Here is a 14,424-nt window from a genome sequence, read left to right on the forward strand (position 1 = left end):
TTTGAATGAATAAACTCAGAAACTCAGAAACGACAATACAAGTACGTATAGATTTTCATTGAGAATTCTGTTCATCAAAGAAAATACGGGAGATAACTCTAACTCAGTGCATTTACTATGAAAAATCCCGAGAGTTCCGAATGTCAATATGGCGTAAAATTAAAATGTTGGTGAAAAAGTGTTGAGTTCTTCCAGTCCATGCTTCTTCATTAATATGAATTTAATTATTTGGTGAAAGGTATTATCTGCCTCAAAATGGTTTGTTTTAAATAATTTGACTGTTATTTTCAATGCAGCTTCATAAATTTTCTCCAAAATCGTTTCGGAGTGATTCTGCAATTTTTAGCTATATTACGGGTATATGAGAGGCATTTTACCTGTGGTGAAGGCCTGTGCCGAGACACAGTTAGATTATTCTAACTATGCAGAGTGTAGTGAATTTAATAGCTTACAGCTTGGTTATGTAAATGTCAACAATACGGTGTCTCGATGTATCTATTTCGTAAATGTCCTATATCATATGCAATGTCAACCCGTGTACGCACGGGTAAAAGTCTAGTCTCTGTTTATAAGGAAACACGAGTATTTTATGAAATGTAAACCCACATGTATGGTCAAAACTTTTTTAAAAATAAAGCATTATTTCAATATGTTCCGTCTCTCGTTATATAAAAGCGCCGCTCATAGCTTTAACCTTGATAGACCATATAATTTGATAGAATTCCATAAGGACATATTCTTATATACTCATGAGAAAATGACAGGTAAAATGTTTTGTTATTATGAAATGGTAATGATCATTACATAAATTTCCTTCTCAGAGTAGAGGACGTAAATGAATTCAATGTTTTCGTTAAAGTAACACTCTTCTTACACAAAAAGAATCATTTGATATTCGTTGCAACCTTGGCATAAGATTCACATGATGCTTTAACAGATTGAATACAGTTCAAATTATAATAAATTGTACATCACTCACCTACTGTCGTTATTTTAATGATTTGTTTGGAAGTGTATGGTAAGTCCATTAAGGAAAGTTACTTTTGGTTGATATTTCTATATATTCATATATAAATATACATATTATATTTTCACTTTTTTATGAGGAAAAGTGGGCATTATTTTAAGTATGCGGTGATATTTGGAGTAGACTTTTACATTTTTTTTTTTATACTTTTACTATTCTCCTTTTTGGTAAGTATATAAAAACAAAGCTTTGAATCGTTTGTTATGTTTAAGGAAGTAATGAAATGTGTTAAGCAAATATTTCATTTATTAAGTAAAGGCACTAATTTGTTTCAGCACGAAATTTAGCATTTGTATATAATTTCAAGTCATTCATGTCTACACTTTTCGAGGTAACGTAAAACGATTTGCTTTTGTGATTGCATTGTAAAGTGTATCTAATAAGATAATTTTTATAAAGTTAAATTATATTTCCTGTTTCAAATATAGTCCCTTAACGGTCATTATTTTCATTCACAAGGTTCAGAAAATGATAAAAGAATGCTGTAATGAAAGTGGTGCAGATCATTAAGATATTCAGTTGAAAAATAAATATGTTTTATAGGCATTCTTATTTTCATGACATCGTGTTTTAAATCCCGATAAAGATATGCATACTGTAAGTTAAAGTGTGTGATGTAAGCAATTTAACACTTTTAAATTGACCGTTTGAAACGCCATGAATTGTTAAGAACAATTAATTACTACAAATGATCACATTTCCGTTATTCAATATATTTGTCTTTAAAACTTTTCGTATATTGTTTGCATAATGATTTACATAAATGCATTTGCGGAAGCTTCTAAACTTCAAAATGAATATGAATGATATTATATTCAGGGGCATATGTCGTACAAACGAAAATGCAACTTCATTGATGGAAAATTTGTCGTCAAATTCTTATCCTCGATCAGTCGTGAAACGTTTTATTTTGTTTGAACTTCTTATGATAATGTTAAGTGTTCATTTGTACGGTTCATCAATATTTATTTAATGCTAATTTCCGTGGATGTAGTTGTTGAGTTGTTCCACTAAGTTTTATGTCCATTGAATCGCAGTTTCTTACAACATATTGTATTGATAGGTCATTGGCCACGAACATATATGCACGGATAGTTAAACTGTGATTTTCACTAAAACCACGAAAACTGATGCCCACGAATGTTAATAAAACTATAGTATTTTATAAGCACAAAATTTCAATGTTAAAAATGTGTTGCATTCCATTTTTATTGTATCAGGTTCAATGACTTCAACACTACCATAATGAGCCATCAAAATTACGGATTGATTTCAATAGATACCGGATATTTTGGTAAGAGTTTTGGTAAAACTAATGATGATGATTCTATTTTAGTAAACTGGAGAAATCGGTCATCAGCATTTATTGGTCTCTTTACATTTTCTGTTGAAAAATGACAAGTACCTTATGTTGAAATAGGCTAGATAAACTCCAGCGTTGTTTTTTTTTATCTCTTATCTCCTAGTCTCGGTATATAGTACGTAATCCATACGTTTATAGATATTATATATATGAACAAAGCGTTCATGACAGAATACCAAGTTCTGTGTCATCATTTCTATCAGGCAAGTCGCTGAAAGAAAGTCAGGTAGAACATCAACATTCATTTCATTATCGTTGTATATCAATAGGCATATGTACATTTATGATTCCTCATCTCAAAAAATTAAAAACGTAAAAATTTCCCAAATTTGTTAACACTGAATTAGAACGATTTATGTATATGTAACACAACTAATAAGACTACCAAAAACACAGGAAAACAAAAATATTTTTAAAAAATACCCTTTTGAGAGGCATTAAGCATCATTAAGATGTCCTCTTTAATATAGCCATGGGTTATATATTATGAGATAAACAACTTGACGTCCGCAATCATTAATACCTATTTGAATGTATTCTATAATTATATAACTGTTTTGTGATTAACAAAATTCACGTGATAAGCGTTATCTGTCCCTTTAATACTTCGCTGATTTGAAAGAGTAACGGGATATATCAACAGAAGAATCTGATTGTCTGCTCTGTTACATGTATACCACTTTTTCTATAAAACTAGAAAAAACTTCCTTGATATCAATACGTTCTTAGTAAAATTTGGTTACATTCTAAATACCGAGGAAATTTTTACAGTTCCACTGCAGAGAATCGATGTACAAGACTTAGTGTCAATCAACGGGCTTATTGCCAGTGTAAAGTCAGACTTGCATTACATAAGCGACAAAGATGAAAATACTGAAACAGTGTTCGTTTTTCCGCTGGATTCGGATGCAGCGGTTTACGAATTCGAGGCGGAAATAGACGGAAAAACAATTGTAGCAGAGGTCCAGGAGAAATCACAGGTACTCCATGGAATATAGAGAGGATTAGCAATCCAATGTGTATATCGTAATGCACATATTTCCGCGAGATATTATCTTCGATACGTACATGTAGATTTTTGCCTACACGTTGATTTTTCTAATCCTCTTTTAAGTTGGATTGTTTAACTTCTGAATATTTTAAAAATGTAATGGTTCTACTGCTTCGTGTCAATATGTAGTACAAGTAATGCAATAAAATCAAGTGAAATACTGATACTTGTTAACAACAGTATATAGCCTATTTTTTCATCAATAGGCAAAGGAGACTTATCAAGATGCCGTTGCATCGGGCTACACTGCTGTATACATGTCTGAAGCCGATAACGCTGGCGATATCTTCCGTTTGAAGTTGGGAAACCTTCCCGCAAAGGCTGCCGCCAGATTGACGCTTCGTTACGTCCAGGAGGTAGATGTCAGTTCCGACAAAATAGGAACATTCATGCTTCCCAGGGCTCTGAATCCCCGATACGTACCGAAGTGTTAGTATATTTTACTGAAGTCGAAAAAAAAATGTATGGACAGTCATTTTTCACATTGCAAGAAAAATTAACGTGAATTTTACGGGAACTTTTCTTAAAAATGTTTTTGTTAAAACTCATATCTTTCTTACTTTCTTATATGCGTTGTGTGCTATTATTTAAAAGTTTTTCTTTGCATTTAAACATGAAATAAACTTAATGTGATTTTAAAAAAAATTGATGTAACAGCTTAAGTCAAATCACATTAACTTTAATTACTGTGACATTCGTGGGCATAAATCTGATTCAAATATTGAATGAAAATGCTGGTTTCAACGAATGTAAATCGCGGACAATAATCCTATTAATGCAGTAAGTTATAAAAATTTCTTAATAAACGAAATCCACAAAAATAAGTTTTCAACGAATATTATTGAAACAACAATAGGTGGATGATTACACGTGGCATTAATATGAGATAGACAAAAGAAGTTAGTTTGCCTAAATACTTAACTGATATAATTTTGTAAATTCAAAGCATCACAAAACAGTCCGTCGGACGCGTCATTTAGAATCCATACCATCCAGTCCGGAGTAACATACTGTCCGGACTTTACAATGAATTTGAACGCTGTCATTGCTGGAGGTACAAGAATGGTTGATTTAACAACTAAATGGGAGTTTGATGTATTAGCCGAGAAGATGGATGAAATGGTATATCTTGTCAAACTCTAAATTTAAGTAATTTGTTCAATTTAGAGGTAGATAACATTAAGACAATTTTCTGATTCTTCTTCTTTAAAATCTTAATACATTGTAGATTTCATCATCAAAACAATTAGATAATGGTATCGATTTTTCAATCGTTTTGCATTACAAGGGCTTTGAACAACCAGGAGTTGTGCTGGAGACTGGAAGCGCGGACAAAAACAGTAACTTTGAAATAAAAGTCAAAACAGTTTATATAATTGATATGTTCACATTAGATAACGTATAATAGTATTGGTGATATAAATGTTGTAATATGCTTCATTGTTATTTCATTTTTTAGATCCATTTTTATCAACTGACGTATTGATGGTCAATTTTTCACCGAATTTTGAGAATTTGGAAAACCAAGTGCCTTGTGAATTTGTGATCATTATCGATTGCTCTGGTAAAAATTGATTTGTTTGGGAAGTATCCATTTCCTTTTGAAGAACTTTCACAAAATATAAGATTTATTTTATTGTTTTAAATTGTGTTAAATCTTTTATGAAAGGGAAGTATTAAAATGGGGAGGGGGGTGTTTCAAAAAAAATGATCAACATGAAGGAATTGTGTAATCATTTTAATGCGTGCAAAATACAAACATAAAATGAACCGCATCTCCCAATATAATTTAAATTATTTACATATATGACAAATTTGTCTTTTGTTACAAATATTTTACATGTTATACTTGTATACATCTGGAAAAAATAGTCTTTTGTTACTAATATGGAGGCTCATATTTGCGTAAATATAGATTTCATTAAATAAAAGTAAGTTAATGTGCAGAAGTTTCGGATTTTTCACACAGTGACCCGAGGATCAAAGAGGGACCACATTTGTCACAATTGATAAGGGGGTTCATTTTAAATGTAAGCTATTATCACTAGATGCAAACCATATCGCCAGTATTCAAAGAAGAGCCACGCTCTTGGAAATGTAATTAAAATAGGTTTTCTGCATCTTCGGGGGACAAGGTTTTCAATACACCCCCTTTCCCCCTTATAGGAGGTGTATCGAAAACCCTTCGGCTAGCAAAGATATAAAACTTGCGTATACCATACGCGACAATATCATGACGACGAATTCATATACATGTTTTATCTTAGGATACCAGACCGACCGTAAACAAAACGTATCAATTAATATTAGCAACAAACATTTTTAAGAACGTTTAGGCCATATTTTTTTAACATTTTTTTTCGGCTTTCAGGACTTTTCGAATATTATGATTATGAGCTAATTCAGTCATAATTATCTAATGATTAAAGTTACTCCGAGTTACAATGTATCAATGAGAAGAATATATATATATCTTAAAATATTATACGTAAAAGAAACGATTGTTTTATCATTTTAATATGAATTTGAATATGATTTTCCAAGTATTATAAAAAGCATCTTTTTATTATTGAATTTATCGATTTATGCTAAATTTTAATAAATAATCATTGAACATTCCTGTTTTTATGTAGGATCAATGATGGGATCACGCATGGAGAAAGCCAAGGAAACCCTGTTGCTGATTTTGAAAAGCCTACCTGTGAATTGTAAATTCAACATCATTAGATTTGGGTCAAGGTTTTCTTCATTATTTTTAGAGTAAGAATATTAATTTATCATTTGTACCTGTGACGTTTTTTTTTCTTTTTAGAAAATTTAGAAATATGTATGGAGTTAAGTCTATTACAAATTTGTTAGCAAAATGTTAAAGGATTTAAAAACGCTATAAAATATTTTAATATTCAGAAGTTCAAAATATGACGAGAATTCCTTAAAAGTAGCTATGCAGCTCCAGAAAAACTTACAAGCAGACATGGGAGGCACAGAAATATTCAGACCTTTGGAAAGCGTTTTCAAAAATAGACTTTCGGGATGCCATAGAAGACAGGTGATTAAATCCTATATTCATAATTATCGAAATATCAGTTTTAAACGGCGGTGTTAAAGAGCCAAATGAAAAAAATAGATATAGATATTTATCTGTTTGGACAAAAAAGCTATTTGTTAAGACAAATTACGTATCAATTTGTTCGGACGAATAAGCTTCTAGTAAGGACGAATAGCTTATTTGTTTTGACAAATTAAGATTTCTTCGGTCAAATGAGTTATCTGTTCAGACAAAATAGCATTTGTGTGGACGAATTAGGATTTGTTCAGGCGAATAAGCTTTTTTCGGAGAAAAAGGTAAAACATTTTCGGACGAATTAGTTATTTGTTCAAACGAAGTAGTTATTTTTTCGGAGGAAATAAGATTTGTTTGGACAATTAAGGATTTGTTCGGGAGAATATTAAGCATTTTGATCTGACAAATTATGTTCATTTTAATTGTTCACACAAGTACGTTTATATTACTCTAACGAGGACATTGTCAGAGAGAGAGAGAGAGAGAGAGAGAGAGAGAGAGAGAGAGGTGTATCAAATTCTGATGTGAAAAGTCTGTATTAGTTTATAAGATGCCTACCATAGGCAACGCCTTTATAGTAATTAAAGTCAATTATTTCATGCAATGCTAGAACAACTGATATAACTCCCACAATTAACGATTTCCAAATGTTTACAATTTTAAAACAATTGCAGGTACATGTATCTGTTTTTAATTTCAAGTAATGATTTAACTATTCCCCCTCGATGATTTCTGACAGTCTCTTAAAACGGTTACCTTTTTTTATAAATTTTATTGTCATTTTCAAAATTACTACAAGAATCAAAGAAAAAAAGGAAATATGTATTGGCACTCCCACACCCTTTTATACACTTGTACACTTAAATATCATAAACACATTCTAATTGATTACAGGAAAAATAAAGATCATTGTTTGTCAAATTTTAACATTTCATATGATTTAATTGATATACATGTAAGGTTAAAAAGGTTATATTGAGAAAGAATTTAATCATTTGATACGTTTTCTTCAATACATCAAAATACAAAATAATAAAGAGTTGTCTTTTGAAAGATATTTTTATTGACTGATGGAGCAGTCTACAATGTTCCTGAACTAGTTCAGTTGGTGAGGAAACAGAAAAACACAAGGTATATACAGTGTAACATGATGATAATGTCTGTTATTGATGTAAGACAAAGAGAAATAAGATACATAGAAAAGACGGATAGAGTTGTTTTTTCTGTTATAAAAGTTAATATATTTATTTTAACCTGCCCATCACAGATTGATTGATTGTTTTTATTGTTAATTTTGATAATTTTCTTCTTCTTTCTTCACAGAGTGTTTACCTTTGGAATGGGAGACGGTTGTTCAACTGAACTGATTCGGGACGTTGCCAAGGCTGGCAATGGAAAGGCAACGTTTGTCAAAGATAGTGACAGATTGCAGTCAAAGGTGATTAAATCTCTGTTGTGTATATTGTATAATGTTATGACGTCAAGGGCGGGTTTTGCTTAAACAACAAAGTGCATTCAATATAATTTTAAATGTATAAAATAAGAGAAAACACATTGTAATAAATTAAAATAACAAAACATCGTTCATTATTAATCAGATATATACATACAGGTGAAAAAGTTCACTAGTGTACACCTAAATTAAAATCTGTTCACATGAAAAAGGATGTTTTACTTCACAATATATAAACAATCATTTGATGTGCAATTGTGTGCATATTGCTTAATATCATGAATAAAACATCAATATTCAAGGTATAGGATAAAAAAATGACATACAGAAGGCGTTATTTGTTTTCTACAGAGTCAATCCGACGTCGTTTGCTAATTCGTTACACGATTATGAACTGTTTGCAGGTCATGTCTGTATTAAAAGCAAGCATCCAGAGTGGGATAACTGATGTGACCTTGACATGGTCTCTTCCTACTGGTTGTACCGCTATTAATGTCCCAGAAAACGTCCCAGCTATTTTCGATGGTGAAATGTTTATTTTGTACTGTATTATCTCGGGAAATGTGGAAGAGGTGCGTGACAACTCAAAAACATTTAGCAATCTACTTGTATATCTCTCAGCAACATGAATAACTATCTAATGTGTGCTCTTCAAATAACATAAAAATAGTCTTTAGTCAAATAGTTATTTTATCAAATTACATTTTGCCAAATTTGTTGATAACTCAATCACCATAGGTATAATTTTATCTCTTCATTTTCTCTGAATGCATGAAAAGATTATGAATCATAGCTTATTTTTTTAAATGAGTAAACTTTTTTTTATCAGTTTTACAATTAAGAAGTTTTGTTGCATTAAAACGTTTAAATGACTAGATTTTGAAATGCTTTTAAATGTATTTTAAAATAAATTTCTTGCTAAAGAGTTTGTTCGGAAAGTCATCGGTGGTGTTGACGGGTCACGCAGGGGATAAAACACTGGATTACAAAATGAACTTTGTGTTAGGGTCAAAAAAGCAAACTGATGCTGACAATTTATACCCAATTCATAGGCTTGCCGCAAAAGCCAGCCTGACAGAAATGGAAATCTCTAACGTAAAAGGTTAATTATATATTAGCTAAGATCTTCATCTACATTTATTTTAAACCCACTCGAACTTCATACACATAAATATTTTTAAATTGTGGATATTAAAGTGTTATTTTTGTTTTTCTTTAGAAAGTTTAATGGTGTCGCTGAGTACGACAACCAATATCACCTGTAAATACACGGCTTTTGTTGGTGTCGATAAGCACAGCAAAGAGATAGTGGCAAAAGTTATCTACCTATTCGATATTCAAATTCAGGAGTTTGAAGGAACAAAATTTTTAGAATTACAAATCAGGAAATTAAAAACGGGTATTTGATCTAAAAAAAATTAAAGATGACTTGCTGCAATTAAATTTACGTCCTTTGCCCCCATATGAAATATTTTTTTTATATTTTGAACACCTGAAAAAGTTGTTTGATCCATGAGTAGTATGATGGGGGAATTGGGTATGAATCTTCAATCCATGGACACCATTCCCAAGAATTTAAACAAAAGCTAGCCATAAACGTTTAATGCCATTTTAGAAATTTTCTTTAATTTAACGTCTAGAGAGCATATCAAAATCAATATGTCGTTATCACTTAAAATTATTGTTTTGTATATTTCATTATAAGAAAAGTTATATTCATTTGAAGTATCTTATCAGAAAGATTTCTTTAATGATCAAATTTAATCATTATTTGCTTTGAAGTATTATAATGAACATGTAGACTAATTTATTTTAAATACATGCACATGCATGTTATACATGTACAACATTACACATAAGAGGGCTCGGTGGCCAAATCGCCTATCTGAGCAACAATAGCCACATCTCTGATCGAACCATCTCTCTCGAGTCAATACCTAAGGAATGCTTCCACACAAGTTAAGCCACCATTCCCCATAAATCATAATTTGAAATAACACTGGATGCTTCCACAAGTTATAGGGGTACAGGTCAAGTAATTTTAAAAGAAGGACTTTAAAATATTTTTTCAATTTACATATATTCCTATGTTTAAAAAAAATCGTCCTATGCACAGGATGAAGCTCTGCCATTCAATCAACTGAATGATAACTGAAAGGTCTGGAAAGGTGACTGAATGGCACAGATATGCCATTCAGTCACCTTTCAGTCACCTTTCAATTGACTGAATGGCAGAGATTCATCATGTGATGGTTGTATCACCATACCCCTAGTTTATGATTAAAACAATTTAAACTACCTGGGGATGCTTCCAAACAAGTTTAACCATGTATGGTAAAATGATTTTTGATAAGATTTTTGATAAAATAACATTAAAATGATCAAAATCTCCTTCTAAAAGAGAGCTTAAAAGTTCATTTTAACAAACCTGAAACTCAAAGAATGCTTGAGCTAAGTTTGTATGAAATATATATAGCGATTCTGTATAAAAAGTAACAAATTTATCATGTTTGTAGACAGACAAAGAGATAGATGAAGGCTAAACAAATTGTGATCAGAAAATTTCACTTGAGTCATCAAAACTTCGGTTGTGATACAGTTCTTGTACTATCACCTACTAGATAGTATGTTTATCGACTTATGTATCCATAAATCGACAAAATGTGCATTTATCTTGTTCAATAACATTTTTAACCTGCATATCGTGTTTAATTGCAATTGTAATACAGGAACAGTTTAAAACCAGGATAAAGTTTTCATTAACACTATCGAAGCATTTACAATGTGTAGTATTGCCGACGACTAAATCTCTTTTCTTTGTCATCTTATGAGATTAATTTCAACGATCTTCATTCAAAATAGTTTTTGCAAGATTGTATTATTGAAAAAAAATATTAAAAAAAATATATATATATATATTCGTTATTTGTAACAAATGGGATATGTTGCAGGTTTTTCTGTTAAGAAACAAACAGAAAAGGGTGGTAAGTAGAGCTACAATAAAGTCACCTTTATGAATTTTATATCTAAAAACATGAAGCAATCCATGTATTCAAAAAATATTCATGTAACGGCAACTTTCTGTCTGCTTGTTAGCCATGATTTATTTATCAAATACAACTCCTCTTGAAGGTCTTGTTCGTAAAAAGTAACAAAAAGACTTAACTTTAGCGACCCTTTGAATCCAGATTGTACAACATTTTCAAGATTTATCACGATGAAGCCTTTTAGTTTCAGATGTTGCAAAACAACTACACCTTATTTCTATATTACCTTATGAGATTTGTTTTTACAAATTTGTCTTTAAAAATCGTGAATGTTAAGACTGAGTAGAAAGTGTGTTGAATGAAATATAAATTTATGTTTAGTTTTTAAAATTTGTTATTCACAGATTATATGGCTTATTTAGCTAAAAAATTGGCAATGCGTAAGAAACCCACAGAACGTTTTTATGGTGTTGAGGAGCGGACACAAACAAGTACTAGTGGTAATTTCATTTCAAGCAATATAATTCATGAAGCAAGTCAAAGCATTTTGCGCCAACTGTTTACTGTTTGCCCAAATGCCATATATGTATTTAATTACAATGTAAGGGATACTAAATTACTCTTTGAGTATGGTATTGAGGCTGTCATTATTTGGTCAGAGCTTGATAAATCCAATAGAATTCGAAGGACAAAATGAGAGATTACTTCACATCTCTACTATAATGATCAAAGAATGAATTCATATGATATGTGCTTCTAATTTTACGTATTCCAATTTCTTTGTGAAATTGATTTATCTGTATACGAGTATTTCTCAATGACGCAAATGAAACACTGTTGGGAAACAAGTGGGGTTTGTATACAAAATAAAGATAACTTAAAAATGTCAAATATAATAACTGCTAAAAAAAATATGATTACAAGTAAAAAGAAATCATTCTTTGAACATTAAAAGGAACACATTATGCTCGGGGCATGATCTGTAGCCATTTGATTCAATCATACTCGACCAGAATTGACATTTTTTGTTTTTTATATATTAATAACGTATAATTATTTAAACTCCGCTTTCCCCCCAAACAGAAGGCGTCATTCATTGAAATATTGGACTATACATTACAAATATCATTCGTGGTGTCCTCACAAAGACAGTAAAAAAATGTAAATATTAGTATACATAGATAATATTTCTACAAGCATAATAGTGATAGTATAGGCAGTGGGCAGAATGGAATAATCTTTAATTGAATTAACATTATACACTATATATAGATACGTGTCTCTCCTCAGTTATGATGCAGCTGATTGAAATACAGGCATTTGATGGATCCTGGCAATTGACTGACAATTTCTCAAAAATCTTAGGAAACACAATGGAACAGTTAAGGAGAGAGTCTCCCGTTGCCGTACGTGAAATGTTGAAATTACACATATATTTTTAAGTAAAATTTTGAAAAAGCACCTGTAGTAAAGAAGAATATTTTTGATGATTTACCATCCAATTTATTTGTTCTTCCACATATTGATAATTCTTTTGTTTCGGTAACTATTCAGGATATCGACATATGGGCAACAGCTCTAGCCGTTGCGTTCTTAAGAAAGAACTTTCTAGAACAAAGGGAAGAGTGGGAAATGGTGGAGGAAAAGGCTTTAAAATGGTTAAGCATCAAAACAAATGATGACAAAGATGTTCTGCAAGAAGCTTCGAAAATTTTATCTTCATCTATTAATGATTTTTGCTGATTGGACATAATCTGTAAAATATTAATTATGCTTCTTTGATTGTTTTGAGCTGAAACATACGCGAATATTGCAGTTTAGAATTGGAACTCAATACAATTACATGTAGACCAACTTATCACAATTCCTTTTTTATGCATTCACCTTTACATGATTTATTCTCTTTATATATTGATGAAATAAATGTTCTTTTTTCGCTTTGGTTATAATCAAATACAAGTACGATGCATTAATCAAATGATCATCTTCGAAATGGTTCAATTTGTTAGGTTACCCCCTCCCATTTAATTGCAATTAAAATGGAACTTTCATAAATTATAGTGTTATTTTGGATTGGTTTATGAAATTTTCTATTAAGTTTCCTATTTTATTAGGTCACCTGACTCAATCCGTCCTCATCGTACTTCGTGCGTCTGTGCTTCGTGCGTTAATATCTTAACATTTTCAGCTTCTTCTTGAAAACAACAAGTCTATGCAATTTGTTACCATTTTTTGTTTGAAGCAGCCTTATGATAAGATGATTGTGAACTCTAAATTTTTCATTGTGAAATTCATCACTTTATTATCCTTGGGGCCTCATGGGCGGGACCAAATATGTAAAGAAAAAAAGCAATATGTTCTTCTTTACTTCCACACGTGACAAAAAATGAATGTATGCTCTCATATATATTATAAAAACTAAATGCGCAGTTATGAAGCATTCTACGTATATTGAAACAATTTATGGCCCCTGGGTTCAGACTTTAGGGCGGGACCAATATGGCAAAATAGTGAAAATGTATTTAAATCTTTGAAAATCTTCTTCTCAATTCCCATTATTATTTGAGAAATACTAAATGCATGGCTATGAAGCCCTCTACCTTCTTTGTGAAATTCCCAGTCCCTGGGTCAGCGGTTCAGGCCACATGGGTAGGGCCAATATGGCAACAGTGAATATTATTAAAATTTTAAGAATTGTTATTATGTTCATAATTTCTTTTTTAATAGTGAAATTTGTTGCCCATGGGATAGGATGTGAGACTTTTTATTTTAAGAGGGGTGACATATACGCCTATATAGTGAAAATGTATAATTGTTTAAGTCACTTGAGACACTCGGGTAACCTTTTGCCGTTGTCTGTAAGCAATTTTACATTTTTAAGTTAAAAACTTCGAGGTAAATTGTTAATTGTCACTTGGCCTCGTTAAATCAAATATGTGTTCTATTTTCAAAATATGTTCATCATGAAAAATGCAGGTGTCTCCTATATGGATTGGTTATGTAGTATTTGTTCACATAGAATAAGTCCAGTTGATTTACACACAAAAATATGCATGTCATTTTTGAGCTTCAGTTAACATGATACTGATATGGGTCAATTGTAGGTCTTAAAACTGTGGAAAAAATCATGCTTAATTTGTGCAACTAATTAAAACAATATAACTAATCTGAGTTTTACTGTGTTATTTAAGATAGAGTAAAATTCAAAGATTCAACAAATAAGAAAACGTGAGTTCTATTATTTGTGAAAAAAATATATTTATACCTCGTAAGCAGAAAAACAGCATTAAAATGTTTCTGTAAAACTCATAAGAAGTTACACTGTCTATTTGAATTATGCAATAGGGTAAAAACAATATCTGATCCTATTAATTTTTTAACGTAACAATATCACTGAGAGCAGTTTTATCTAGTAGTGCGTAAAATTCCTATGTTAACCTCCTCTAAATTCAAAAACATTATTTATGAGTAACAAAATT

The 14,424-nt window shown here is 31.0% G+C and overlaps 1 protein-coding gene across 1 annotated transcript; it reads left to right on the top strand.

The window, feature by feature from the left end:
• Positions 1-75: 75 nt before the first annotated feature.
• On the top strand, positions 76-13,635 carry LOC128157473 (von Willebrand factor A domain-containing protein 5A-like). Its single transcript, XM_052820034.1, has 18 exons — positions 76-1,018; positions 2,248-2,321; positions 3,162-3,370; positions 3,648-3,873; positions 4,388-4,563; positions 4,670-4,781; positions 4,901-5,005; positions 6,075-6,201; positions 6,349-6,490; positions 7,560-7,636; positions 7,829-7,943; positions 8,363-8,530; positions 8,883-9,060; positions 9,178-9,274; positions 10,908-10,942; positions 11,350-11,445; positions 12,218-12,351; positions 12,500-13,635. The coding sequence occupies exons 2-18, from the start codon at positions 2,273-2,275 to the stop codon at positions 12,686-12,688; spliced, it is 2,235 nt and encodes a 744-aa protein (XP_052675994.1). The 5' UTR covers positions 76-1,018; positions 2,248-2,272; the 3' UTR covers positions 12,689-13,635.
• Positions 13,636-14,424: the final 789 nt, after the last annotated feature.

This window comes from Crassostrea angulata, chromosome 7, assembly GCF_025612915.1.
Source record: "Crassostrea angulata isolate pt1a10 chromosome 7, ASM2561291v2, whole genome shotgun sequence".
Classification (NCBI taxonomy): Eukaryota; Metazoa; Mollusca; class Bivalvia; order Ostreida; family Ostreidae; genus Magallana; species Magallana angulata.